Genomic DNA, 26,299 nt, shown 5'->3' with positions numbered 1-26,299 from the left:
CACTCAGGGCCCCTGCTAATCAACTGTTTGAAGGAACCATGGTGTTTTTGCGAGCACCCTCACCCCATTGCTATTTACATTGCACAGATCTGTTTTATAGTGACCATGCAATGTAATTACAGCCTGTGATAATATCACATGTCTGCTATAAAATAAATGGTGTGTGATATAAATAAAAAAGGGAACTACATAGTGTAATATGCTTCACTGTAGCCCCCACACAGTATAATATGCTCCACAATGGTTGTCACAGTATAATACTCCACAGTGGCCTCCACACAGAATGATATGCTCGACAGTGAAATCACAACAAAGAATATATCATATGTACCGTAGATTATCTCCTTAAATCTAAATGATAATCAATAAAATGCAACATTTAATAAATATTTTAAAATACAACCAAATAGGAGAAAGCCCTGGAAATCCCAAAGGATCCACCGTATATCATTCCAAGACCTAGGAAAATATAGGGACACGGCAGCCCACAACATAAAGAATAATAAAACCAAAGCCTTACCATATATATACTGAAACAGGCGCAGATGGGTGAAACAGTAGTTCAGTAAAAGACAAGGGAGTAAGTACAAAAAATTTACAATAGAGGGTGCTATTGTCCATAGGTATATTATAATATGCTCCACAGTGGCCCCCACACAGTGTAATATTCCCCACAATGGCCCACACACAGTATATGTTCCACAGTGGCCTCATACAATATAATATGCTCCACAGTGTCCACATACACTATAATGTGCTCCCCACAGTGGAACCAAACAGTATAAAATGCTCCCAAGATTCCCCCTTAAGATTTTCAGTGAATCCCACAAAATTCAACAAATATTTGTGAGGTTCGGCACTCTGATTCATTTTAGTGCTAGTATTATACACTAGGGTCACCTCAGGCCCCAAAGTATAATCAGAGGCCATGGGGAGGTGATGGAAAATAACTAACCCTTATACTCACCTTACCTCACCTCTCCTGGGCATCCTCACTCCATCCTGCTGTCTTCAGCATCCTCTTCAGTTCTCTTCTGCATGCGACTGAGATTATGTGCCGCAGATGTTATTGCTGGGTCCTTTGATTGGGCCTTACCGGTCATATGGGTTATGCTGATGTCATGTGGGGCATTGCAGTCACAGGCTGGCAGAGCCCCGAAGAAGATGCTGGGAGTCGTCAGTGTCCCAGGAGAGGTAAGTATGAGTATTTGTTATATTTAATCACCTCTCTTGGGGTGGCTATTATTGAAAAAGGGCCCGGCATGTATAGACATCACATAATGCCGGACTCCTTTGCATTAACAATATATATAGTGGTCGAGGAACCAGGCTTTCCTTAATTGCGATCACGGCCGCTTCAGGTTCTGGTCCAAAAGCCGGGTAGGCGCAACTGAAAGCCGGTGCACTGCAAAAGACCAATGAATGGGCCTAGTCCAGAGGAGGGAGTGTCTTCAGGTCGAATCGTGAGGTCGAGCCTGAAGAATGAGCATCTTGCTTCTTTTTTCTGGGAGCCGGAAGAAACGGCTCCCGGAAAAAACTCCTGAGCGGCTCCCATTGCTCATTTCAATGGGAGCCGTCTTTTTGGTCAGGATTTTGAGGCTGATATGGCCTACTTACCCTTAAAGGGGTTTTCTGGGCAAAAAAATCTTATTTTTTAAAAAGGACTGTTAGTGTTATTAATTGGTTAACATTGCAGTGATTTTGAGTGATTTCTAGGTGTCTGTGGTATGTTTTGCATTTGTTTATTTGTGTAGCTTCCTACTATGTAACTTCCTGCGTACCTGTCACACTACCTCCCTGTCACTATTCCCCTCTCTCTCACTGTTACACCCCCTCCTTGTCTCCGTAGCTAAACTACACTAAGCTATCCCGCCCTAGCTATGCTAAACTAGCTATCCTGCTCACTGGTAACCCCCCCCCCCCCCTCAGTCTCATAGCATAATACCTAGCTTCCAATGTGGGAGACGGTCACATGTAATTATACATATTCTTTATGGATGTAATTTAGAAGTTAGGTGGGGGAAGTAGTTTAGTTTATAGGTAGAATTTGCTGTTATCCCAGACAACCCCTTTAACAACCAGGCTTTCCCTGACTTCTGGTGGTCTGGGACCCTGGCCATCTCCAGCTAGCCGTGGGTCCTGTACCCCTCAGGACCTGGTCATGGTGCTCTCCCCTGCGACTTCAATTAATACACTACTGCTCAACAGTCTCATGTTATAAAGCACTGAGGCCATTCACATGGGATACAAGGACATTTTGCAATTGTTACAATGTAAACATAGACTCATGGTAAGCACTGGAGCAATGGCACTAGAAGTGGCGAGAAGTCTAAAAAGCAATACTCTCCTTTTATGTATCACCTCCCTCTCCCTATTCAGAAAATAACTAAGACATTTCCTAATAAAACTCATTGTTGTTCCATGCTGACATCTACATGACAGAACTAAGACAGAACTTGCAGAAGGTACAGGGATCTACACCAGATGGATGTTCAGCTATGTGTTGGAAACGCATGTTGACATCTGAAATGCCAAGTTGAGTCTCCTGGGTGAAAGAGCCAGCCAATCCCTGAGCTGCAAGGATTAGAGGCTGGTGGGTGTGGAGGAGAAGGGGTGTGAGTTGACATCACTTTGTTAGCTTGCATTAGGTGAATACATCTTCAGCACTGGTGCTCAGTATGGAGAGAAGCAATTCACTGGAACTTGGATTGTGCAGTCTTGTGTAACCTCTGTATTTTGTTAAACTGGGGTTTCTTGGGAAAACATGAGAGGAGTGTATTTTTCCTGCTGTCATAAGAAGAATAGCAAGAAACAAGCGGAGTGTGATCTGCCTCTGCTGGAAGGGGCTCTCCAAAAGGTAATGCAAAGCTCTGGCTCTGTTGTAGTAGAGTGCTGCCTGACTTGAGAGGCTGCACCATTGTGTATAGTGAGCTCACTTGTACCATGTACTTATTTACTACGCCTTATGTCCTAGCACTTGAAGGTTTGATAACTTGCTCTGGATTAGGATTCTGCATTATCGTACTTCTAGAGCATTGTTTCTTATATGTATTCCCTATGAAACCTGCTCAAGTGTCGCCTAAATGAAAACCAAAACCTGTTCCCTTTACCACAGGGGAGGTAAACTGTTTTCATTCTGACCAAAATCGCACTACAAAGACAGAAATTGCATTACAGGATCCCCTAATACACATTTTTCATGTGTATCCTGTGGCAATAAGGTTGAGAATCGCTTTTATAGTGAATAGACAGCAGGTAAACTATACTGAGAAGTGCAAGAACTAGAAGACTTTCAGCAAGGTAGAAAAAGTGCTGCCTGCACTTATTGTCTCTGTCGTACAGATGTCTAGAAGAATATTTCACATTGTCAAAACACGCAGACAGTTGTTTTTTTTTATGGGAAATCTGTAGGGTTTTTTATCTGTTGGTTTGTAAATATTCACATCCATGTGTTAAATATTTTTTTATATATTTGGTAAAAAAAACTTTTTGTGTCTGGAATAATTTAAGAATATTGAAAGAGAATTGCTTGAACAGCAGATCTGTTGGATAGTATTATTTGAGTACTCCCCATGGCTCGCAGGTGAATGCTGGTATGTAGCTGCTTTCCCTAGATGGACTACAAACAGCATTTTCTGAACACGAGACTACAACCTGTCTGCTGATAACTGCAAACCCATTTGTATCCTACTTGCAGAAAATAAGAAATATTGCACAATAGCTCCTGTATTTTTCTAGATTGTCACCAGGTGGGAGCATTTTTGATCATTATTTTAGTATACTTCTATTCAAGCAGTTGCCTAGCATATTCTGAATATTTCTGAATTCCTTCAGGAGTGCAGTGTGTTTCCAGAACCTACTTCTTAGATATCATCTGGGTCTTACCACTTATCAAGCTGATCACTGGTTATTTATTCCCAGTGTAAGGACAATTTTTGTCATGTGTTTTTCTGTAGAAGTGTTTTAATCTTTGTTTATAAGTGCTTCCTGTATATTTCCCATTTGTTTTGAAGCTTTTTTTTTTTTTTTTTTTTGCAGATTTTGTTGCAGTTTTTTGAGCCAAAGCCAGGTGTGTATTTAACAGAAGGGAAATGTGTAAGCGGTTCCTTTTTTTTATATTTTCCTTTTTTTTTTTTTTTTTTTCCCAAATCACTCCTGACTTTCCCTTTAAAAATTGCAGTAAAATCTGCAATAAAAAAAGCAGCTTTTCCTCAACTTAGGGCCTCTGCCTAAGGCAAAAGCCCCACGTTGCGGAAACACAGTGTTCGGTTTTTGTTGTTGTAGATTTTGCTGTTTGTTTTTTTGGGGTTTTTTTTTAGGCAAATTCAGGAGTGGCTTGAAAAAAAAAAAGGAAAATACAAAAGGAACGGCTTAGACATTTCCCTTCTATTAAATACACTCCTGACTTTGGTTCAAAAAACTGCGACAAAATCTGCAGCAAAAAAAAAAAGGCTACGTTTGCCTAAAAGTGGACATTGTTCCCTATTCTTCAAAAACTATATAATATTGCTGGGTTTAACATTTTTATTAATTTAGGAATCTAAATCAGACATCACCTAAACTTATTTGGTTCACTGATCAAATACTCAATGACAGAACATTACTATCTGTATGTACTGTTACTAGAAAAGGTTCTAGAGCTTACACAAGCAGGATTGAAAAATGAATTACTTTAATACGCATCCTAAGAACACAATGGGGCGTTATTGTATTTATTTATTTATTTTTAAATGCTTGTCAAAAAAAAAGTGCTGTTTTTCATCAAGACACCATGGTGCAATTTTATCTGCCGTTTTTCTGACTATGTGTGTTTTTTGCAACAAATGTATTAAAATGTCTCAAACTGGCTCATGAACTTGTCACAGTTCTCTAGGTGGAAAGCCCTAGAGTTCACAAAAGATTTTTGGTGTTTTGTGGGTTTTTTTAAGCCAAGTTAGCAGTGGCATATGCTTGTGCAAAAATGTTACAACTTATTAAAAAAAGATTCATATAGTAAATCATGCCCACATTTCAGGTCACTTATTTTTGTAATCTGTTTATTAAACGTTTCTATATAAAAAAAATAACAATGAATAAGATTTCACTCTCACATTAAATATAAAACAAATGGTATAATACAAAGAAAATCCAAAAAGAACAAACACAAAAAGCGTAACAAAATACAGTAAAGCCATACTCCACCTCCCCCCCCCACGTGTCGCTACCTGCCAAACAAAAATAAAGCAACATACCAACAAAATAAGTTGTCAGCCATGCACAAGCTCCAAACCATACCATACCATGCCATATAATTAATAGAATCAAACAACAATTTCTTAATATTCTGAGGTCTCTGGTTTCTAAACGGATCCAGGCTTGAGAGAATCCTTCTGTCAATTTGTTTCTATTTTGGGTAGTAGTAACAACACCGGCCTATGATATTAAAAATTGCCCATTTAGGAGTCAAATGTTGAAAGCGTAAACAAGATATTCCTGAGCTGAAGTCCATAAAACTTATGTGAACAGGCAACTCCAAAAATAATGCTAAATATAATTTCTTGTGGCGCAGGAATAAATAATATGGGGTGACATTTTTTGATTGCATTAGTGGGGTGATCTATACTTTATGAAAAATTAGCAGGGCCATGTCTTAGTATGTACTAACCAAAATCTATTTATTTCATTTAATTGTGGCAGGTCCTTAGTTGTAAAAGAAGGTAGTTGTAACGTCCACCTAGCAGCTCCTGTTAACATAGTGAACCAGTCAATACAACTTCGAATGGTCCTATATGCCACCTGTAGAGGTTAGAGCAGAACAAGCTTTTCTATCTTATGGGCTATGGAATTGTCTGTGGTATATGAACCTATTTACAGTATATAATAGCTCATTTGTAGATAAGTGAACTGTTGTCGTACTAAACATGGATGTTTCTTGAATGCAGAAACATAGGACAACATTCTACCTTGAGGATCATAGATATCCTCCAATAAATCACAACCATGTTTTAAAAAGAGTGTAAAATTGTTTTGTTTTGCCTTCAAAAAAGGACAGATTACTAGTAAAAGGAAGCCAAAGGCCATATGGCTTCCTTAATAGAACGCCATGCTTGGATTACTGTCCATGACAACGGGTTACTTCTAACTATAGGTGGAATACTATAGGGGTGAAGATGTAACAAGGCACTTTTGTCACTTTTTTTAAAAAAAAGTGCATTAACTGCTACACCAAAAATAATAATAATAATGGAGCAAGCAATTAATAAATTAGGCGCACAGAAGAAGGTATAAAACGGAGAAAACATCCAAACTCCGCCACAAAGTCAATCATAAACCAACCTCTGTGAACCCTGCCTAAACAAGTCTTCCATATGGCTTGTATGAGATCTCCACTGGATTGGCAGAGGTCTGCTGAATAACCTGTTTCCAGATATTTCACATACTTTAATAGTAAGTGATCTCGCATGATCAAGGCAGGGCAACCAAGTCCTTGAGATTGCAGGGAGGGTCTAAATGGTTGTACCTCTCAATTGTTCAGTCCTTCCTTATTCAAGTAATGGAACAGCTAGGTGGAAAAAAAACGCAATGCGTTTCTGCTGTGTTTTTTCCAGAGCAGTTTTTTTTTTTTTCAGCTTTGTTTTGCTACATGGGCTTTAAATTGAGAAGTTCCAGCAAAATGGAGGAGATTTTTTTATAAATCTCATCTACACATTGTACGAAAAAATATATTGAGGAAAATGCACTGTAGTTTGTTTCTTCCAAAAATTAGCTTGTTACTTATGCCTGCTGAAAAACTGCTTATTTTGTCGCAGTTGCTAGCCAACACATTAACCTCATTTGCAGCGTTTTTGTTCTTGTTGTTTGTTTTTTCCGAACAACAACTATTCCGAGTTTACCCAAACAACTCCCAAAAATGCTCAATTTGCAAACAGTTCTGAATATTTTCAGCTATATTGAAAGATGAAGGATTCCTGATCCATCTTTACAAAGTCCAGAGTTTCCTGCCAATTTGATTCACAATGTAAACAGAAACCTTAGTCCCAGCAGCCCCATCAAGGTTCTAGATTTAGGAGATATTTAAATATGAGATGATACATAGTAATTGATAAACTGTATTGCATTTAGCAGTCCAAATCAAATGATCAGGGGAATAGCTATAGCAGATGTTCATGGGTCCTTTGGTGGCTAAGGTGACCACATAAGACGACACCAGCATAGTAGGTGGGGGCTCCATTACAGATTTTACATTGGGGAAAAAGGAACTTCAGTTTACACCTCTTAAAAGAGTCACACTCTAATTTGGGTAAAATATTACACCCAAATAGGCTTGTATCAGAATAGCAAACAACTCTTTTATGTTAAAGGACACACATGACTGAAACGCTTCATAAAGACATCACTTTCCAAACATGAATCTTGGCAAGCTTACACCTAGCAAGTACTTAGCCATGTTGTTCACTACCATAGCTAGACACAGGGAATGCTTTCAGAATTTTATTTCATAATTCATAAATGTCCATGATAAAATGTGTGTATGCTGTAAATTATCTCAAGTAACATTTCATTATTGTCTGAAAGACAACTCCTTTATATTTACTACATAGTGACAAATTGTCTAATTAAAATAAAAGTAAAGGTAGAAAATAATTGCCAAAAAGTGACCTAAATTGTTTGGACGTACCATACCATTCAGACAATAAATGAAATTCACAGCTGGCATCTGCAGGGTTCAGCCAGAACTTGGTGTGTCTCTGAAATAGAACAAAGCTTTATTCTAGCATAACATTCATGTCCGCTCTCCAGCCACATTAGACTGCACAGAGCTACATTTTGTCTGTTTATGTCTACTAAGGTTTCAGCAAGGATCATTTAGGACTTTAATTCAAAACAAGTCTTTGGCAAGGACTCTCCAGGGGATTCTTACTGCGTTGCAAATGTGATGCCAATTAAGGTCATAAAGAGAGGACACAATGGCTGGATTCCTTTAAAGAAGGTCCTGCCATAATCACAAATGTATTACTTACTTTTAAGGTATAGACTTTCAAGGTAAACAATGGAGGTGCCTAAAAGCAAATAACATAGGCAAATATTTCAATAAAGATTTTTTTTTCTGTGTATCTTATTTTAAACGTAAATTTAGCAAAATGATTCCTTTTATTTCTATTTTTGCCTAATAATTTTACCGTTTCTGGAATTTATATCTAAAAAAAGAGATTGTAACATAATATTAATGATATCATGTTATATACTATAATATTGGTCAATTCTAAATTTCACCGAGTTTAAGGTTAGATTCACATCAGTTATGTCTTAGTTTTATAATGCCTGAAATTACGTGATTGGTTTCATCAGTTTTCTTGTGACATTTTTGAAGGGTGATGGAGAGAATAATTATTTAAAGGATGAGAAAATATAAAGTAATAAGTCACACATTGACTTTTACTCTAAAGGAAAATATTGTGGGGGAAAAAGGATTGGACATTTGGATTTAAAACACGTCCAATCTTTAAGAAAGACTTCGCTTTATGAAAGTTTAGCAGCTTCCATAGACGCATGTCAGTAGGTTCTTCCCCCTCTCCCTACTAAGAAAATATGTGCACCCAAATGAGCATTCAGATGCTGCATTATGGCATAATCTCAATGTCAAACATGTCCATTAGATCTACTGTACTTCTGACTTAAATTTTGGCTTAAAAAATTGCATAAAAAATTTGCACCTCAAACAGTTTGAGGTGCAAGTTTTTATGCATTTTTGAGCCAAAATTTAAGTCAGAAGTAGATCTAATAGGAATGAGAAGTTTCTGTCTTTCCTTTTAAAATTCGTAATCATTTTGAATCAAATTCTGGTAGTCATTAATTTAATAAAAATTGCAAAAATGTAATACTGCACAAAGTCTACCAAAACTGCATGTGTGATTCCAGTCCAGTTACTGTTGTTCTGCATATTGTTCAGTATTCAAACAAAGATCCAATATAGTTCTTTCACACAACTAAGGATTATGAGCTAAAGAAGATGCGGAGAAATGAAGGAACACAGAACTATCCAGTGCATTCATCTACCAGAACTTCCAGCCTTTGTAACAGGTGGTGGAGCTTTTAGAGGAGACAATTCTTTTGTGTGAATCTTGTTACTATCTATCTTGTTTCATTTTTCCCAGAGGCTGAGATGAGTCGCTTTTAATAGTCTGCAGAAAGTGCTACCCTGCTGTTTATCAGAAAATATAGTTGTCCTTCTGTCTCATAATCCAGGTGCTTTATGAATTAGGACAATACTTTATCCAAGCTTATAAATATAAAATCATACATTGAAATATAAAGCACTTCTACCCAAATGCCCAAGTTATATTCTTATATTACCTACTAGATTCTTAGGCCTCATACACACTACAGTCAAAAACTGATGTGTAATGGACTCGAACGACTGAGAGCAGTGCAACAATGTGACCCTAGCCTTACACCTCCATTATTTAGAACAATGCTGTTAGTCATAGTTGTGTAACTATGAATCCATGATCTATGAATGTCTCGGGCTAGGTTCACATCTGTGCCAAAGTCTCAGGAGAATTTGCCACCAAACCATCCAAAATCGGCTGAGAGAAAAGTCCTGCACAGAGACACCAGTGGGTTCTAGCAGTATGGCTTTCCCGGTTTACGTGCGCAGATGTGAACCTAGCCTAACATGCCAGTACAGTGCGTATTTCAGACATGTCTGTACCATAAAGTACATTCATTATCAGGCATGCCACACTTTAAATATTATATTGCTGACATACAGTGGCTGAAATAAATTTTGAACGCATCACCAATTTTCTAAGTATTATTTATTATGTTATTTTGCTTATTTATATAGAGCCATCATATTCTGCAGCACTTTACAGATATTGTCTGTTACTGTCTGATATAGGGCTCACAGTCTAAATTAAATGTATATGAAAGTGCTATTGACATAACATTCTCACCAGATGTCTGTATTAACCCATCCAAACCACACAGGCAAAGAAATCAAACCACAGATTTCCATAAATTAAGTTAGAATGAGAAATGACATGGGGATATAGTATTAAACACGCTTACTGAAATGTATTTAATACTTTGTATAAAAGCCTTTATTGGTGAAGACAGCTTCGAGACCCCTCCTGTATGGAGAAACTAGTCACATCTACAGTCCCTGACAAGAGGTTCTGTCGCTTATCCATGTTGTGGAATCAAAAGCTTATAACCTGACTTTAAAGTCATCTATTGGTATAACAAATGACTCATATGAAAGCTGAAACCCTCCCAAATGTGTTTTTATCAAGAAAATAAATAGGCTTCAATGGCGAAATATTGATCATTTAATGAACACAGATCAGATTTTGGCAAGACAAAAGTTTTGTCGCCTTGTCATGTGATGCCCTCAATCCTAGTGTACAGAATGCCGGTGCTCACCAATTGATCGGTTAATTAGTGGGTGCTTATAAAAAGAATTCCAGCACCCCAAACCTTCACTTGAACTGCAACTTCACCTCTGACAACATGCCAAAAATCAACCCTGCGACCGAAGCCTTGATTATCAAGAAGCTGAAGACCAGGTCCACTGCAGAGGTGGCTGGCACCTTTAATGTGTCTCAATGTCAAGTACAAAGAATTAAAAAAAAAAAAATTTGAACAGACTGGAGATGTTTTTGACAAGCCCAGGTCCGGCAGACCCCACAAGACAACTGCTCAGGAGGAACGTTTGTTGGTTAGAAAATCAAAACCAGCCCCTCTTCCACTGCAGCAGAGCTCCAACAGGCCTGGTCACCTTAAGTCCCTGTGTCAACTAGAAAAGTTTGTAGGATTCTGCCTCAAAATGTACTCCATGGTCGAATTAGTGCCCAGGAGCCAGCACTAAACAAAAAGAAATTAAAGGCCCACAGCCTACTAAACGGATGGATGCTGGAAAAGTGGCAGAAGGTGCATTTCTCAGATGAATCTTCAGTTGAATTACACCACAGCCATCACAAATACTGCAGGAGACCTACTGGAGCCCGTATGGATCCAAGATTCCACCACCAAACTTAACTGTTTTCTGGGTGTAAGATCATGGTCTTGAGTTACATTCAGTATGGGGGTATGCGAAACATTTACAAGGTGGAAGGCAATATCAATAGCCTAAAATATCAAGAAGTATTAGCTTCCTCTTACATTCCCAATCATAAAAGGGGTCACGTTTTGCCGCAGGATGGTGCCTTGGTTCCTCAAGGCAAAGAAGATGAAGGTGCTCCAGGACTGGCCAGCCCAGTCACCAGACATGAACATCATTGAGCATGTTTGGGGTAGGATGAAAGAGGAAGCTTGGCAGACAACTCTGGGAGGCATGTTAGACTGCATTCTGTGCTATTACTGATGGCTTCATCAATAAATTGTATGAATCATTGTTGAAACGCATGGATGCCGTCCTTCAAGTTCATGGAAGTCACACAAAATATTACATATGACTCTAATAGCACCACAACTTCATTCACCAATGCTAGGAAACATATCTTTGTATTTGAACTGAATTATTGGATTGATTTTCATATTACTTTGTGTGCGACAAAACTTTTGTCTTGCCAAAATCTGACCTTTCTGTGTTCATTAAATGATCAATATTTCAGCAGTGAAGCCAATTTATTTTCTTAACAAAAAAAAAAAAAACATTTGGGAGGGTTTCAGCTTTTATATGAGTCATTTCTAAAACCAATAGATGAATTTAAAGTCAGGTTATAAACTTTTGATTCCACAACATGGATAAGCGACAGAACTTTTGTCAGGGACTGTATTCTTCAGGTGTGATTCTGGCCCATTCTTCCACACAAACACCCCTCAAATTCTGAAGGCTCCATGGGCCCTTTCTATGATCTCTCAGCTTTAGTTCCTTCCATAGATTTTCTGTTGGATTCAAGTCAGGTGTGTGGCTGGGCCATTCTAGCAGCTTTATTTTCTTTCTCTGAAACCAATTGAGTTTCCTTGGATGTGTGTTTGGGAGCATTGTCTGCTTGAAATGTCCACCATCATTTCATCTTCATCATCTTGGCAGTCAGCAGCATATTTTTTTTTATTTATCAAGAATTCATTCTTCCTCAAATATATATGTTCTCTGTGTGTAAAAAAATAAATAAATATATATATATCTATACAGTCCTATGAAAAAGTTTGGGCACCCCTATTAATCTTAATCATTTTTAGTTCTAAATATTTTGGTATTTGCAGCAGCCATGTCAGTTTGATATATCTAATAACTGATGGACACAGTAATATTTCAGGATTGAAATGAGGTTTATTGTACTAACAGAAAATGTGCAATATGCATTAAACCAAAATTTGACCGGTGCAAAAGTATGGGCACCTCAACAGAAAAGTGACATTAATATTTAGTAGATCCTCCTTTTGCAAAGATAACAGCCTTTAGTCGCTTCCTGTAGCTTTTAATCAGTTCCTGGATCCTGGATGAAGGTATTTTGGACAAACAATTCAAGTTCAGTTAAGTTAGATGGTCGCCGAGCATGGACAGCCCGCTTCAAATCATCCCACAGATGTTCAATGATATTCAGGTCTGGGGACTGGGATGGCCATTCCAGAACATTGTAATTGTTCCTCTGCATGAATGCCTGAGTTGATTTGGAGCAGTGTTTTGGATCATTGTCTTGCTGAAATATCCATCCCCGGCGTAACTTCAACTTCGTCACTGATTCTTGAACATTATTCTCAAGAATCTGCTGATACTGAGTGGAATCCATGCGACCCTCAACTTTAACAAGATTCCCGGTGCCGGCATTGGCCACACAACCCCAAAGCATGATGGAACCTCCACCAAATTTTACAGTGGGTAGCAAGTGTTTTTCTTGGAATGCTGTTTCTTTTTGGACGCCATGCATAACGCCTTTTTTTATAACCAAACAACTCAATCTTTGTTTCCAAAATGAAGTTGGCTTCTCCAAATGTGCTTTTGCATACCTCAGGCAACTCTATTTGTGGCGTACGTGCAGAAACGGCTTCTTTCTCATCACTCTCCCATACAGCTTCTATTTGTGCAAAGTGCGCTGTATTGTTACCGATGCACAGTGACACCATCTGCAGCAAGATGATGCTGCAGCTCTTTGGAGGTGGTCTGTGGATTGTCCTTGACTGTTCTCACCATTCTTCTTCTCTGCCTTTCTGATATTTTTCTTGGCCTGCCACTTCTGGGCTTAACAAGAACTGTCCCTGTGGTCTTCCATTTCCTTACTATGTTCCTCACAGTGGAAACTGACAGGTTAAATCTCTGAGACAACTTTTTGTATCCTTCCCCTGAACAACTATGTTGAACAATCTTTGTTTTCAGATCATTTGAGAGCGGGCTGTCCATGTTCGGCGACCATCTAACTTAACTGAACTTGAATTGTTTTGTAGAAAGAAATGGTCCAAAATACCTTCATCCAGGATCCAGGAACTGATTAAAAGCTACAGGAAGCAACTAGAGGCTGTTATCTTTGCAAAAGGAGGATGTACTAAATATTAATGTCACTTTTCTGTTGAGGTGCCCATACTTTTGCACCGGTCAAATTTTGGTTTAATGCATATTGCGCATTTTCTGTTAGTACAATAAACCTCATTTCAATCCTGAAATATTACTGTGTCCATCACTTATTAGATATATCAAACTGAAATGGCTGTTGCAAACACCAAAATATTTAGAACTAAAAATGATTAAGATTAATAGGGGTGCCCAAACTTTTTCATAGGACTGTATATATATATATTTATTTATTTTTTTCATAAATATGTTTGCCAGTGTCGTATGCTGAAAAACGGTCCCAACCTCCAAACTTCACTGTTGTTATGGTGTTTTTGTGGTGATATGCAGTGTCTTTTGGCCTTCAAACAATATGTGTATTATGGCATCCAAAGAGTTCAGTTGTGGTCTCATCTGACCAGACTATGTTCTTTCAGTATTTCACAGGCGTGTCTAAATCTTGTTGAGAAAACTTTAAACGCACTTGAACCTACTATTTATTCAGCAATGGAGTCTTGTGTGTGCATATAAGCCATGGATACTGAGTACATTACTTATAGTTTTCTTTGGAATAATTGTACCTGTTGATTCCAGGTCTTTCTGTACAGTAGCTCTCTACAGAGGGCCCTTGGCTCTTCTGATATTTCTTTTTACTCTTCTCTCTGAAATTTTAGAGGGAGCACCTGGTCCTGGAAATTTTATGGTGAAATTGTTTGTCTTTTTTCATCTCCGGATTATGATGTCAACTGTGTTCATTGAAATCTTCAGTAGTTAAGAAATGCTTCTATAACCAATTCCTTCAGTATGTTATCCTACTAATATTATAAATGTGAAAGTTTGTGTGTTTGGATGTTTGTTCCTCAATCACACCAAAACGGCTGAATGGATTTGGGTGACATTTGCCACATACATACTGTAGATTGTGACCTGGGATGAAACTTAGGCTACTTATTATGCCGCTAAATGCCCGGACTTCACGACCTAAGGCTAAAGGACCTGAGATGACATCGTCACAGGTCCTTGAGCCGTTCTCGGACAGGTTTGCACTATTGTGTGGGTGGAGCTATATTGGCTGAAACCAGACACTGTGCAAGCGCAAGAAAATGCAGCCATCTGGTCTGGGGCCATGAGGAGTGCATCAGGTGTACTGGTTTTGTGAGTACAACAGGGGAATTTTGCTCTATGCAGTCTGCAATAGAAGTACTGTAAAAGTACAAAAGATTTGCATTATAATTCATTGCATTAATAATCTATATGAGGTTCAATAACTGCAAAAAAAGAAAAAATAATAATAAAATAAAACATTTTAAAATTCAAATAAAGCAAGTAAACAATCAGGGTTTGATGAAAACCAGATCCTGCTAGGGGAAGGAATATGATCACCATGTGCAATCCTGTTACAGAATTACAACTGGAGACATGGCAGACCTGGGATGGTGGACCTATTAATCCAGGGCATCCAAATTATGAAAGAGTGGGCGGTTGTCAGAGGTGGTGGCATTTAATATTTTTGTGCGGCATTATAGTATTAATTCCCTGAACATCAGTCAACGTAATAAATGGTCTTTTCCTGTTGAAGGCAATGTGGATTTGTACAGCCACCAGGATGTAATGAAATAATTTCTATTTTGCATATTTGAGGCTAGCAGGTTTAAGACGAAGGAGAAAAGTTGGAGCAGACAATGGGAATGACTGTCCAAAACACTGTTGTGCAATTCTGTGAACAGCCACCCAAAAGAGACGGCATGAGGACAGGACCACCAAATATGGAGAGTAGTTCCTAAGGCTTTTCAACCTATAAAACAGAGACTGTAGGGTAAAAGCTATGCAAGGAATGGGGGACGAAATAGGTCCTGTGAAGGATTTTCAGAGAAGATTCCATAAGGGTGACCTGCCAACTGCCTTTGCTTATAGTTGTGCAATAGTCAATCCATTGAGCTGGAGTTAAAGGGGAATCAAGGTCCCAACGTACATCCAGGGCGTGAAACGGCTCTTCTAGCCTGTTTTTTGGATTGTTACAAAGGGAGTGTAATACAACATCTTATGAGCTGTGAAAGTCAGTGCCCACTTTAGCAACAAATGCTGGATCTACTTTCAGAATGATTCTATCCTCCAGGACAGTAAGGAAAGGTTCATTAACAGAGAGAGCTTAGATCTCACTTATTTGCTGCGTCATTATACTAGGACATTATGGGACATTATAATGTGTGGAGGGACCCCTATGGGACATTATAGTGTGTGTATATGGGGCATTATACTGTGTGACAGCCAGGAAAGGAGGCACTATGACGTGGGGGATGGGGCCAAATCTTTGTTATTTACGCTGCTGACTGGAGGAAAAAAATCTGCCTGCACAATTGTAGTCGAAGGTCTCTGGTGGATATTCTCCCAGCTAAAACAGAGTACTGAAGAGGCAGTACTGTTATAAAAACTCCATACAAATTCAGTAAAATGGCAAAGCCTAAAAAAAATACAATTTTTTAAAAAACCTGTATATTTCCCCTTTTTTATTGTTCATCATCTCACTATTATCAATTTAGAAGGTCTAACATGTCTATGACATATGGACAGAAATAAAATAAAACCCTTAAAATAATTGGTGGAATAACAATATAAAAGCAAGATAAAAATTAAATGGATTAGTAAATCTTATTGAAAAGTAAAATGGAAAACATTTTGTGTCCTCCAGCTTTGTATTTTTCCTGTTTAGGTGCCAGAAGAGACTCTGGTTTTTATTGATACATGTAAATGAGAATAAATGAAAAGAACAAGAGGTAAGAAGAGATATATTATACTTTTCAGCAGTTGTTATGCCAGGATTGTGTCAGAACTACTAAGAAACTTGGCCAGTGAACCTTTCAATGATTTCTATGAACAGCTGCCAAATCTGCAAAAACAGATTTATGAAGGTTTAGCGCAGTGAGGCTCTTTAGGCATTTCCATATATGGAGACCATGAAAGAACAGGATAGGAAATAAGAGATTTAAGTGACATTCTTATTTAAACAGTGCACAGCAATGTGATTATTACACTATGAGACAGTACAGCCAGGAAAGTGCAGTAGATGGCAAAGACTAGAGCTAGAATATGTATTTAAATTTTCATATGTAACCTAAAACTAAAAGCTAATTATGCATAAAAATAAGATCATTTGCAATGGATACTTAAATCCCTAAGTACACAGTCTATATTGGGTCTTTGGTTTGTGGGTGATGGGTGAGAGGGATTTATCCATCTTATAGTGGGAGCTCCAGCAGGAAAGGTCCAATGAGGAGGAACTGAAGGAGGCAGATCCGTCCTGCCTGATGTTGAAACTACTGTAGGCCAGCATCAATGGAGTGGTGTCAGTAATAGCACTGCACTGCACTGTAAATCACAGCATGTCAATTATACCAACGGAAATGTTGCAGTTTTCCATATAAGAATAATAGAGGTAGAATATCTGCAGAGAAATATAAACAAATATGCAGGCTTTGTGTGAAAAATATTGCAGAAAAAACAGCATTTTATATTTTGTATAGGACACTAACACTGTAACTTCTCTACCTACCTCTCATGTTTGTCTGTCAGGTGCCGTAAGCCTGCCGTAAGCCTGCCTAAGTTACTGAGATTCTTCCTGTTCCTCCTCTTCTTCTCCTTTTCTTCCTTGTTATGTTTTTGGAAATTTCAACATGTCAATTATAACTATGGAAATACCAGAGGTTTCCCTATAGGTAAAATTAAAGCACTTCTGTAAAACTGCAGCGGTAATGCCCCTCCTCACAGTAGCGTCTATTGCGCTGTACTGTGAGGAACGCCTCCCCCCCAGTGCCCGTCTATGCACGAGCACTATCAGGAGTTGGGGAGGCATTCCTCACTGCTCAAAGTCATTGCATACGCCCCTTCTCACAGTACAGCGCAATAGACACTACTGTGAGGAGTGACAATCTGTCAGGAATGCCCTCCTGACACTGAAGAGCTATGGTAATAGCACCGATAGCTCTTCAGCGGGGGCAAAGAATGGGAAACCTGATAGTGCACTGAATTCAGCGCACTGATGGCTTTCTAGCAATGTATTACACCACATGTGCCCCAGGAGGTGAAAGGTCCTCTTTAAAGACCCATGAGTGAACTTAAATTTGTCTGATACACCTCTAGGTTTTAATCTCTGTGAGCTTTATTCCAGTCCTAATATGTAAAACCTTGATGCGTATCCATCACTGCAGTTCACTATTTTTCCATTATTCAGTCATAGCGTGCCATACCAAACAAACATTTAATCCAATTTAACAAAAATAAAAACTTCCCCAGCAACATGTGATCAATCATACAAAAAAGGCGCAAGATTCTGGTGTCGATCCTGAGTATCACATAATACTACATACATGAATTTATGTTACCCATGGTGAGAACAACTCCAGAAAGTGTATGGTCATAAAAAATCCAATCTTGAGTAAAACATGAATAAATAGGGTACCAGTAGAAAAAAAACTGCCATGAATCCTTGCATGGATCCAGATAACATTATGTACACAAATATATACAACGTAGCCCTTAATGTGAATAGCTAAATAGCCTCATATATTAATGCAATCCTATGTGGTATTTAGCAGTCCTTTTTCCAGGATCCATGCACATTTGTTTTTGTTTTATACTTAGGACTTGAATTATCATGATCATACACAGTCTGGAGTTGTACAACGCCATCAGTTGTAGGGATCATATACGTGTATATAGCTAGTACAGAACTCACCAGAATCTATATGAAGTGAATATCCCTATCGCATTAGTTGCTAGGAAAGAGGGGAAAATGGTTGTGTAGGGACTCTCTACGGGTCACGTAGCAGTTGCATATCCTACCTCAGTGGTGGGCATACAGACAATAGAACACAAAAATCCATAGCTGTATAGATAGATCCATAGTGACTTTATCTGTAAACTACAGCCTGTTCCAAGAATGCTTTATAATCACGATCTAGTAAATCGGGCTGTAAGTAAAAGCTTGACAATTTTAGTGCTCCTTTGTAATGTACCAATTTGGGTGGCCCAGACATATCTTAAAAGTGCTGAAATTCTCCATTTAGCTGTGAGCATATTTAGCCTTCTAATATGTCCTCATTAAGTTCTTAGATGTCTCTCAGCACACCAGATGCTGTTTAAGGAAGTCTGTTGTGACTGTGAAAGTGAAATGCCTCCCTGCATGCTACTGTTTCACCAAGCACAAGTGACTGTGTCCGATGAGACTCCACATGAAATAGGAATGTTTCTCGGCAATTGCAGACAATTGAATCGCCAGTAGTCTATTCATCAAAGTCTCATAAAAAGTAATTTCCTGTTATTTTCGATTTTTGGGAATGTAATTTTCCAGTTTTGGCCTATGTTTGGATAAAATCACATGCCTGCTGTGTGTAAGGCTATATCACCAAATAAAAAAACACAGAAATTGATCTACTTTACTGTAGCTGTGGAGCCCAAGTAAATGTGACTCCCCAAGACTCTGTATTCTATGACCTGGTGAAAGGGAAGGTCAGTGAATTGGGTACATTGTTCGGTCATCTGTACTTGATGTGTCTAAAATAGTTGCATTCCAGGAATGTCAATCTCAAAGTTGAACAAATGGGGTTTACATTCCTTAAATATGGAGTATAATCACACCATGTAGTTATTCTACTGTGAAATATACAATTGATTGTTTTCATGCTACTCAGGTTAAACATGACCAGAAAGTTATAAGTGCACTCTATGGATGAATAAATCCCTCCACAATCTGTTTTACATGGCTGCAATATGATAACAATTTTGCCTATATAATACTGCCTAATACTTAAGCCGCTCACACAGTCAACAATAGAGTTCTATGGTGAGCTATATTAAGTTCAATAAACTTGTGGGTGCAACCATAATAACTACCCGGGAAGCAGCAGAGGCAGTTGCCACAGGGCCCGGGATATTAGTGGGCCCAGCGACAGCCGCTACCACTGCGTTGTGTTTTTTTTTTTTTTGTTTGTTTGTTTGTTTTTTTATAAATAGGCCGTTACCGGCTGGAGTTACTCAGGGGCCGGGATCGGTAAGTGACACCGCGGGCCCCGCAAACATTATTATTATACTCAGGGGTCTTTTCAGACCCCCGAGTATAATGATCGGAGGCCCGGGAGAGGTAAGCGAACATAACAAACAGTGTTACTTACCTGTCAACGCTCCGTGAAGGCTTCGGGGCCTACTTGTGTGACGTCTCAGACGAAAGGTAACTATTATATGTTTTTCAAGCTCAAATAGAGCCAACGACAACGTAAAACTCACTGTCACAGGTATCGCTTATAATCTAGACTCCCTATCTGTATGTTTTGGCAGAGAGTAAACTGGAGGAAACCTATGCAAACATAGAATAATATAAAAATGTCATACAGATGTTTCCCTTGCTAGAATTTGAACCTAGGAGCCTAGTGCTACAAAACATCAGTGCTTAACACTGCGCAAACATGCATTTATGTGAAAGTGGATTTATATACACTCATTGACAAAAAAAGTGTGTAAGGGATTACTATATTATAATAAAAGGATACAGTTATTGGGAAAACTGTACAATTGAAATGAGGCTGTAGTACCCTAGATGCAAGATGAGATACAGTTGAGCAGGCATCCAGGTTCCATATGGTATTCTGTGGCACAGAATGCTGCAGTGAGGCCTGTAGATCCTGCACACTCTAGCTAGTGTCTCAGCTGGTACCATAAATTCCATAAAAATAGAAACGTGTCTGGGAAAGCCTTGCTGTGTGTGGACAAGCATTATCCTTGCTAGAAAAAAATGCCAGTTGGATGCCCTACCATGGCATGGCCACAGGATGTCCTGCACAGATTGTTGAGTTATTAGTATCCCAATAGCAGAGGTGACTGACTGTTGTAAGCAATGTCACTTAGAGTACAACTCCAACAGTTGTGTTAATGTATCGCTTTACAGCAATTGTAATGCTTACTATGAGGCCTTCATACATGAATCTGACCATTATAGGATCACAAACAGAATATGGATTTCTCTCTTAAGACAATATGGTTCTGCTCCTTAGAAGTGTTTCATTCACACCACCACTGCAAACAAAGGTGGCAGTGGTATGTTATGGGAACTGTGATACCGAATTTCCTTCCAAAGCCTAAAATGGTCTGGGAAAAAACAGAGGGTCCCAAAACATACAGCCAAGGCAATGAAGGAGTGGCTCAAAAAGAAGCACATTAAGGTCATGGAGTGGCCTAGCCAATCTCCAGACCTTAATCCCATAGAAAACTTATGGAGGGAGCTGAAGCTTAGTGATTTAGAGATGATCTGCAAAGCAGAGTGGACCAAAATTCCTCCTGATATGTGCGCAAACCTCATCATCAACTACAAAAAATGTCTAACTGCTGTGCGCGCTGTGAAGTTCAGAGAGGTATAGTGTGGGAGAACCGCTATTTTTCCCCAAGACTGTTGCAGTATGCACAGGCGTTTAGCTTGTAGGTCCCGGACTGGAGTAAAGTTCGGGTCAGTCCTGCAGGGCAATCCATTTCAGTCTTGGGAACCGACCAGCAGGGCTTTGTAAGTAGCACAGGTGTGCTGGTTAGAGAAAGGGAGAGGAGAGAGACTAAAACACACACTCAACCAGTCTGGGAAAGCTCTACCAAAAAGGACGCTGTTAAAAGGCCGGGTATGTGTACCCCTTGTTTGCTTGTGAACCTTGTTTGTTAGGAGGTCAGCAGTAGGCTGACCCCCCTGGTTAGTGAGGGAATAACTCGTCTAGTAAGCCGCCGGAGAGGCGTAGGTCTTTCTTTTCATTTGTTTGTTTTGACATGCTGAGCTACTGAGCAGCACTACCTGTACCTTTAAGCTTGTCTGCTGCAATAAAGACTGCTATTGGGAAAGAAACCAGAGCTTCTGAATCCCCCGCACATCACAGCGTCAACAAGGGTTTTGCCACCATGTATTCATTTGCCAGAGGGATCAAATACCTATTTCTCTATGCAAAATACAAATAAATTTATACAATGTGATTTTCAGGATTTTTATTTTTGATATTCTCTCACAGTTAAAATTAACCTACCCTTAAAATTATAGACTGTTCATGTCTTTGTCAGTGGGCAAACTTACAAAATAAGCAACAGATCAAATAATGATTTCCTTCACTGTATATTTATTCTATGGACTGTCCAGAAGACTACAAAATACTAGATGATATACGTCATTTGATAGCTACTGCGCCTCTTGATTTGTTCCTTTTTTTTCTAACATCTCTCCACTGTGTCAAAAGATGTGGTCCCTGGTAGGTTTTATGTGAATTGGCTCTTATTTACCAATTGGTAACCTTTTGTTTTCCTAAAAGAAAATAAAAGGCTCCCTCCCACTTGGTGAATAAAAGCTAATTCACCTATAATCTTCCATGGGCCATCCCATGGACATATTAAAAAAAAAATAATAGTAATAATAATAAACAAATACCAAATTCATCAGGGGCACAGCAGAAATCTAGTGAGGTATTTGTTTTAGCATTTTGTACTTAATAACGTTCTTTGAGGGTAAACTATACAGTTTCTCTATATCACAAGCTGCTAAGTATACAAACAATAATAACAGAATTATACAATCTGTTTTATATAATAAAAAATATAATTTTATTTTCTTTTTTTCTTTTTTTTCAGTGCAAATAGGAATATACAATTATAAATGATTACAAAATAGTAACAACTACTGAATAACTCCACAAATGCAATAAACATTTCTCCATTCATTTTCAGATCTCCTGTGCAACCTGCTTCTAGTTTTCTCACATGGGCATGTCCCTACTAGTAATACCTGCTGGATGTGAGATATAAGTATATACTAGCAAGGTCTTATTCCTGTAATCCTACCCATTTCTACAGTCAGGGATGTAGCCAAAGGCTCATGGACCCTGATACAAAAGTTCAGCTTCCTTTGCGGCTGCCACACCTGGTAATGGCAGGCAGATGCTTTTATTCACTAGCTGGAAAAAGGAAGTACCCTAACCAATCTTCAGGCCGATTCTACCTAAACTTTCTATTGAAGTAATTGAGAACATGAATCTTTCTTCCAACGGCAGGAAGATTTCTGGGGTGAATTTTTGTTTGGAAGTCCTGCTGCAAAAGTTGCAGTTTGAACTTACAATAAGTGACATAGCACTAAAACTCATGTCCTCATTGTGACTCCCATAAAGTGATACTGCCCACTTGAGCCTTTGCAAGACAACAGTGCCCCTTGTAATCCCCACATAGATAATAATGACCCCTACACACAGGTAACTGTGCCCCCCACTATGCACTGATAAATTTTACCATCCAGGCCTTTATCTTCTCACTACCACTATAACTGATGTATTCTTAATACACGCTGAGGCGGTGTGTGGCAGCATGTGTAACTTCTATTCTCCTCTCAGCTCCCCTACTCTCTAGTACCACTGGTTCTTTAGAGTAGGGAGACAGAAGAGGAGATATACACGCTATTGCACACATCATCGCGGTGCCGTAAGACATTGGTTCTAAAATTCATTAGGGTAGGCCATGCATGGTACTGAGTTGAGGGGGGGACCGAAGGTCCTCTCTGACTTGGGGGACCAGTTGTACGTGTGACTTCTGTGACTGCTATAACTATGTTTCTGTCTATAGCCCATGAGAGGGTCTCTCTCATTTTCTGCTGACCGTTTTTGATTTCCTCCTCTGTAGGTTCTGTACCTCTCTACATTGATACACAATGCATGATTTATTCTTGTCATGAAAATTCTTTTTAACCCTTTCACTGCCAAGGTCATAGCTCTACGTCCTCTCAGGGTGTCACTTGTGTATCCAAGGACGTAGCTGTTTTGTCCTTACTTCTAATGCCCATATCTCTGGTCTCGCTTGGGCTATAAAAATAATTTTAGATTCATTTTAAAGATGAGAATCTCATCTTTAAAATGATACCAAGTTCTTCATCTTAACCCTTACTGAGCCAAAGTGATTCACTGTTGAAAATGCTATTGGGGATTGAGATCTCATTGAAGATCTCAATTCCCGACAGCGTTTTTAATAGCAATTCGCTAAAAATCTGTAAGGGCTATTATGAAGATCTTGGTATAATTCTCATTGGTATAGATTCTCATCTTTAAAATGAATCTAAAATTATTTTCATAGGCCAAACGAGTCCTGAGATACAGGACTTTAAAGTGTCCGCCCCCCTCCTGTCTCGGGAAACATTAGTGAAACAGGGAGAGCGGAGGAGAAGCAGCCTGCAGCTTGCACAGAGACAGAGAAGCATTTTCTCTGTCTTTGTGCACAACCTGTATGTGAAACCAGGAGGGGGGGGGAAAGGGATCCAGTCCCTATTTCCCCCCTCCTGTCAATCAGAGAGCATACTGTACTTTTGCTGTCTGTCACATACAGGTATAATGTAATTCCCCCCTGAGCTTTACTAGTGGGGTATTTTTTTTGTTATACCCCCTGAACATAACCAGGAAGTTTGATGCTGTGACCCAGACATTTACCATTGTCCAGGTCACAACGTCAAAAAAAAAAGTTGTACCAAACACACAATATATACACAAAATCATTAATAAAGTTTACATTTCACCCAATCAATGTCCTGTCCACACCAGAGCTTTCTAGAGTAAAATACGTCTCTAGTGATATCTGTAACACGCTAAAATAATAGTAATAACGATTATCACTAGAGATGAACGTATAGATTGCTAAAATTTTTATAGGGGGATGGAAAATAACATTTTTATGTAAAGTTCAATTTAATTTGCATGCACAAAATGGGTTGGCGCATTTCTGCGATTTTGGCGTTTCTTTAACACCTGCCCCTGTAAATATATACATGTATGGTATGTATGAACTCCTCACATCTTGCAGTTTTTTGGAAAGTACATTTTGTTTGCAGAAAGGGATTGTTCGATTTGCAATTTAGTGGCAAATTAGAATTTTTGTGCAATTTTTGCTAGCAATTTCTGTTTGCCGCAACGTTGCATGAAGGTGGTTGTATATATGAATTATTAAGTTGTGTTCTTATACACGGTATGCTGTGTAATCTGAACAAAGTTAGATTTTGGTATCACAGTCAGTTTGCTAGGTGCAGTATAGCTTTTTAACATATTAGTGAATAACTGCAAAATCCTGCTTGTCTTCTGTATCAGTGTTTTTGGGAGTCCAAGCTTTTGTTGTAGTTGATCTTTGCGGTACATATAGTATATATACACATTGTATACACCATAAGCTATTATTGTAAATGTATTTTGTATATGACTGTGAGATTGAACATGAGTTTTAGGTGCAAACATGTGTTTTAGCGCATTTTTTCAAAAAATGTTTTGTGTTTGTCACAAAGTTGCATGAAAGTGGATGTGGCTATCGACCCATTAAGACATTTGTAATCTTCAGGTTGTCTACTTTCAAAAAATATATAGGCTTTAGGGGTTCACTTACTTTTCATGGTGTGTAATCACTACATTTTATAGGATGATACTTTTTTAACATTTCCAGCTTCAAAGCAGATTTTTGTTCCTTCCAGTTCTACCGATTTTTTTTGAAGACCCGTGCATGCGGGTGTAGGCCTTAGTGATATGTATGAACTCTGCAGATGTTGAACTCTTATTTTTAGGAGATTCTGTGCATATAATTTGTTTGGTTTACACTTTTAACAACTAATATTCATTTATTTGCATTTTTTCATAAAACATTTACTTTAAATCAAAATTGCATGAAGGTGCCTGTTCATATACAGTACCAAGTGGCATTGAGACAAATCTGCAGGTGTCTACTTTAAGAAAATATATGGGTATGGGGGGGGTGGATGCTTTTTTAATGCTGCAATTTAGCTTTGATTTATCCATCTCAAAACTGTGAAAATTGCTCTGGCTACTGGAGGTGCAAAATTTCCAGAAACCCTTGGCAGTGAAAGGGTTAAAGGAAGTACATAAGCAGTAAATTGGTTATAAATCTAATCGTATACCTTTCCAAATATGCCTCTGTTATTGAGTTTTGGAACCCCATTTTCATGTAAATTGCCATTCTATTCAAATTCAAATGATGATAATGTCGTTTGGGGCATATCTTAGCTTGTCTGGGCTTTGGTGTCAGCACTAGGATATTGGGCAAAGCAGTTCCCCCCTATTTGCATATGAATAAAATGGGGATTTACATGAAAATGGGGGTCTATTGACAAATAGCAGAGGCATATTTTGAAACTGTAGAGTCATGAGTTCATGAGCAATTTCCTGTGGACAGACACCTTTTAAGCAGTATGTTTCAGTACAGAATAATTGGGCAGAGACCTACAGAAATATTTGAAACTCTTGTGTAAATTTCATGTAGAAATGTGTAATTTTGCCTATAAAAGCAAACATAAAATTATTGTAATCTATAGAAACCATAAGATGACAAGAACTGTGGTAACTATTCTTATTTATTTTAACCCCTTCCTGATTCCAGGTGTTTAATTATGGCAGCCGCCCGGGAGCTGGGGGGCCGCCATAGCTGCGGGGTGGCTACTGTTTTATACAGTAGACACACAGCACTAATGCCCCCAGTCGGTGCCCACACCGAATGGGGGCATTAACCCCTCCGGCGCTTTTGTCGAAGCTGACCGAGGCACCATTTTCCCAGCAATCTCCGAGTCCGGGATTGCGTTGCCATGACAGTGGGGAGCCTTGTGAAGGCTCCCCGGCTTGTCATTCACTGGGTTCTATTGCAGGCTACTGTATGTAGCCTGCAATAGAAGCCACGGTATTTTGCAATGCATTAGCATTGTAATGCAATGCATTAGTGATTAGACCCCCTGGGGTTCAAGACCCCTAGGGGGTCTAATAAATGCATTATTTTTTTATTTTTTTTTAA

The 26,299-nt window shown here is 38.8% G+C and overlaps 1 protein-coding gene across 1 annotated transcript in view; it reads left to right on the top strand.

Moving 5' to 3' along the window:
- Nucleotides 1-2,649: 2,649 nt before the first annotated feature.
- TNS3 (tensin 3) overlaps nt 2,650-26,299 on the top strand; it is a 216,818-nt gene continuing 193,168 nt past the window's right edge. Inside the window, exon 1 of the mRNA XM_075271073.1 lies at nt 2,650-2,857. Coding sequence (XP_075127174.1) covers nt 2,765-2,857 — 93 coding nt within the window. The 5' untranslated portion in view covers nt 2,650-2,764. The remainder of the gene's footprint in view (nt 2,858-26,299) is intronic.

Source organism: Leptodactylus fuscus, chromosome 4 (genome assembly GCF_031893055.1).
Source record: "Leptodactylus fuscus isolate aLepFus1 chromosome 4, aLepFus1.hap2, whole genome shotgun sequence".
NCBI lineage: Eukaryota > Metazoa > Chordata > Amphibia > Anura > Leptodactylidae > Leptodactylus > Leptodactylus fuscus.
Note: the sequence above shows the minus strand (reverse complement) of the source record. Positions and strands in the feature narration are given on the sequence as shown.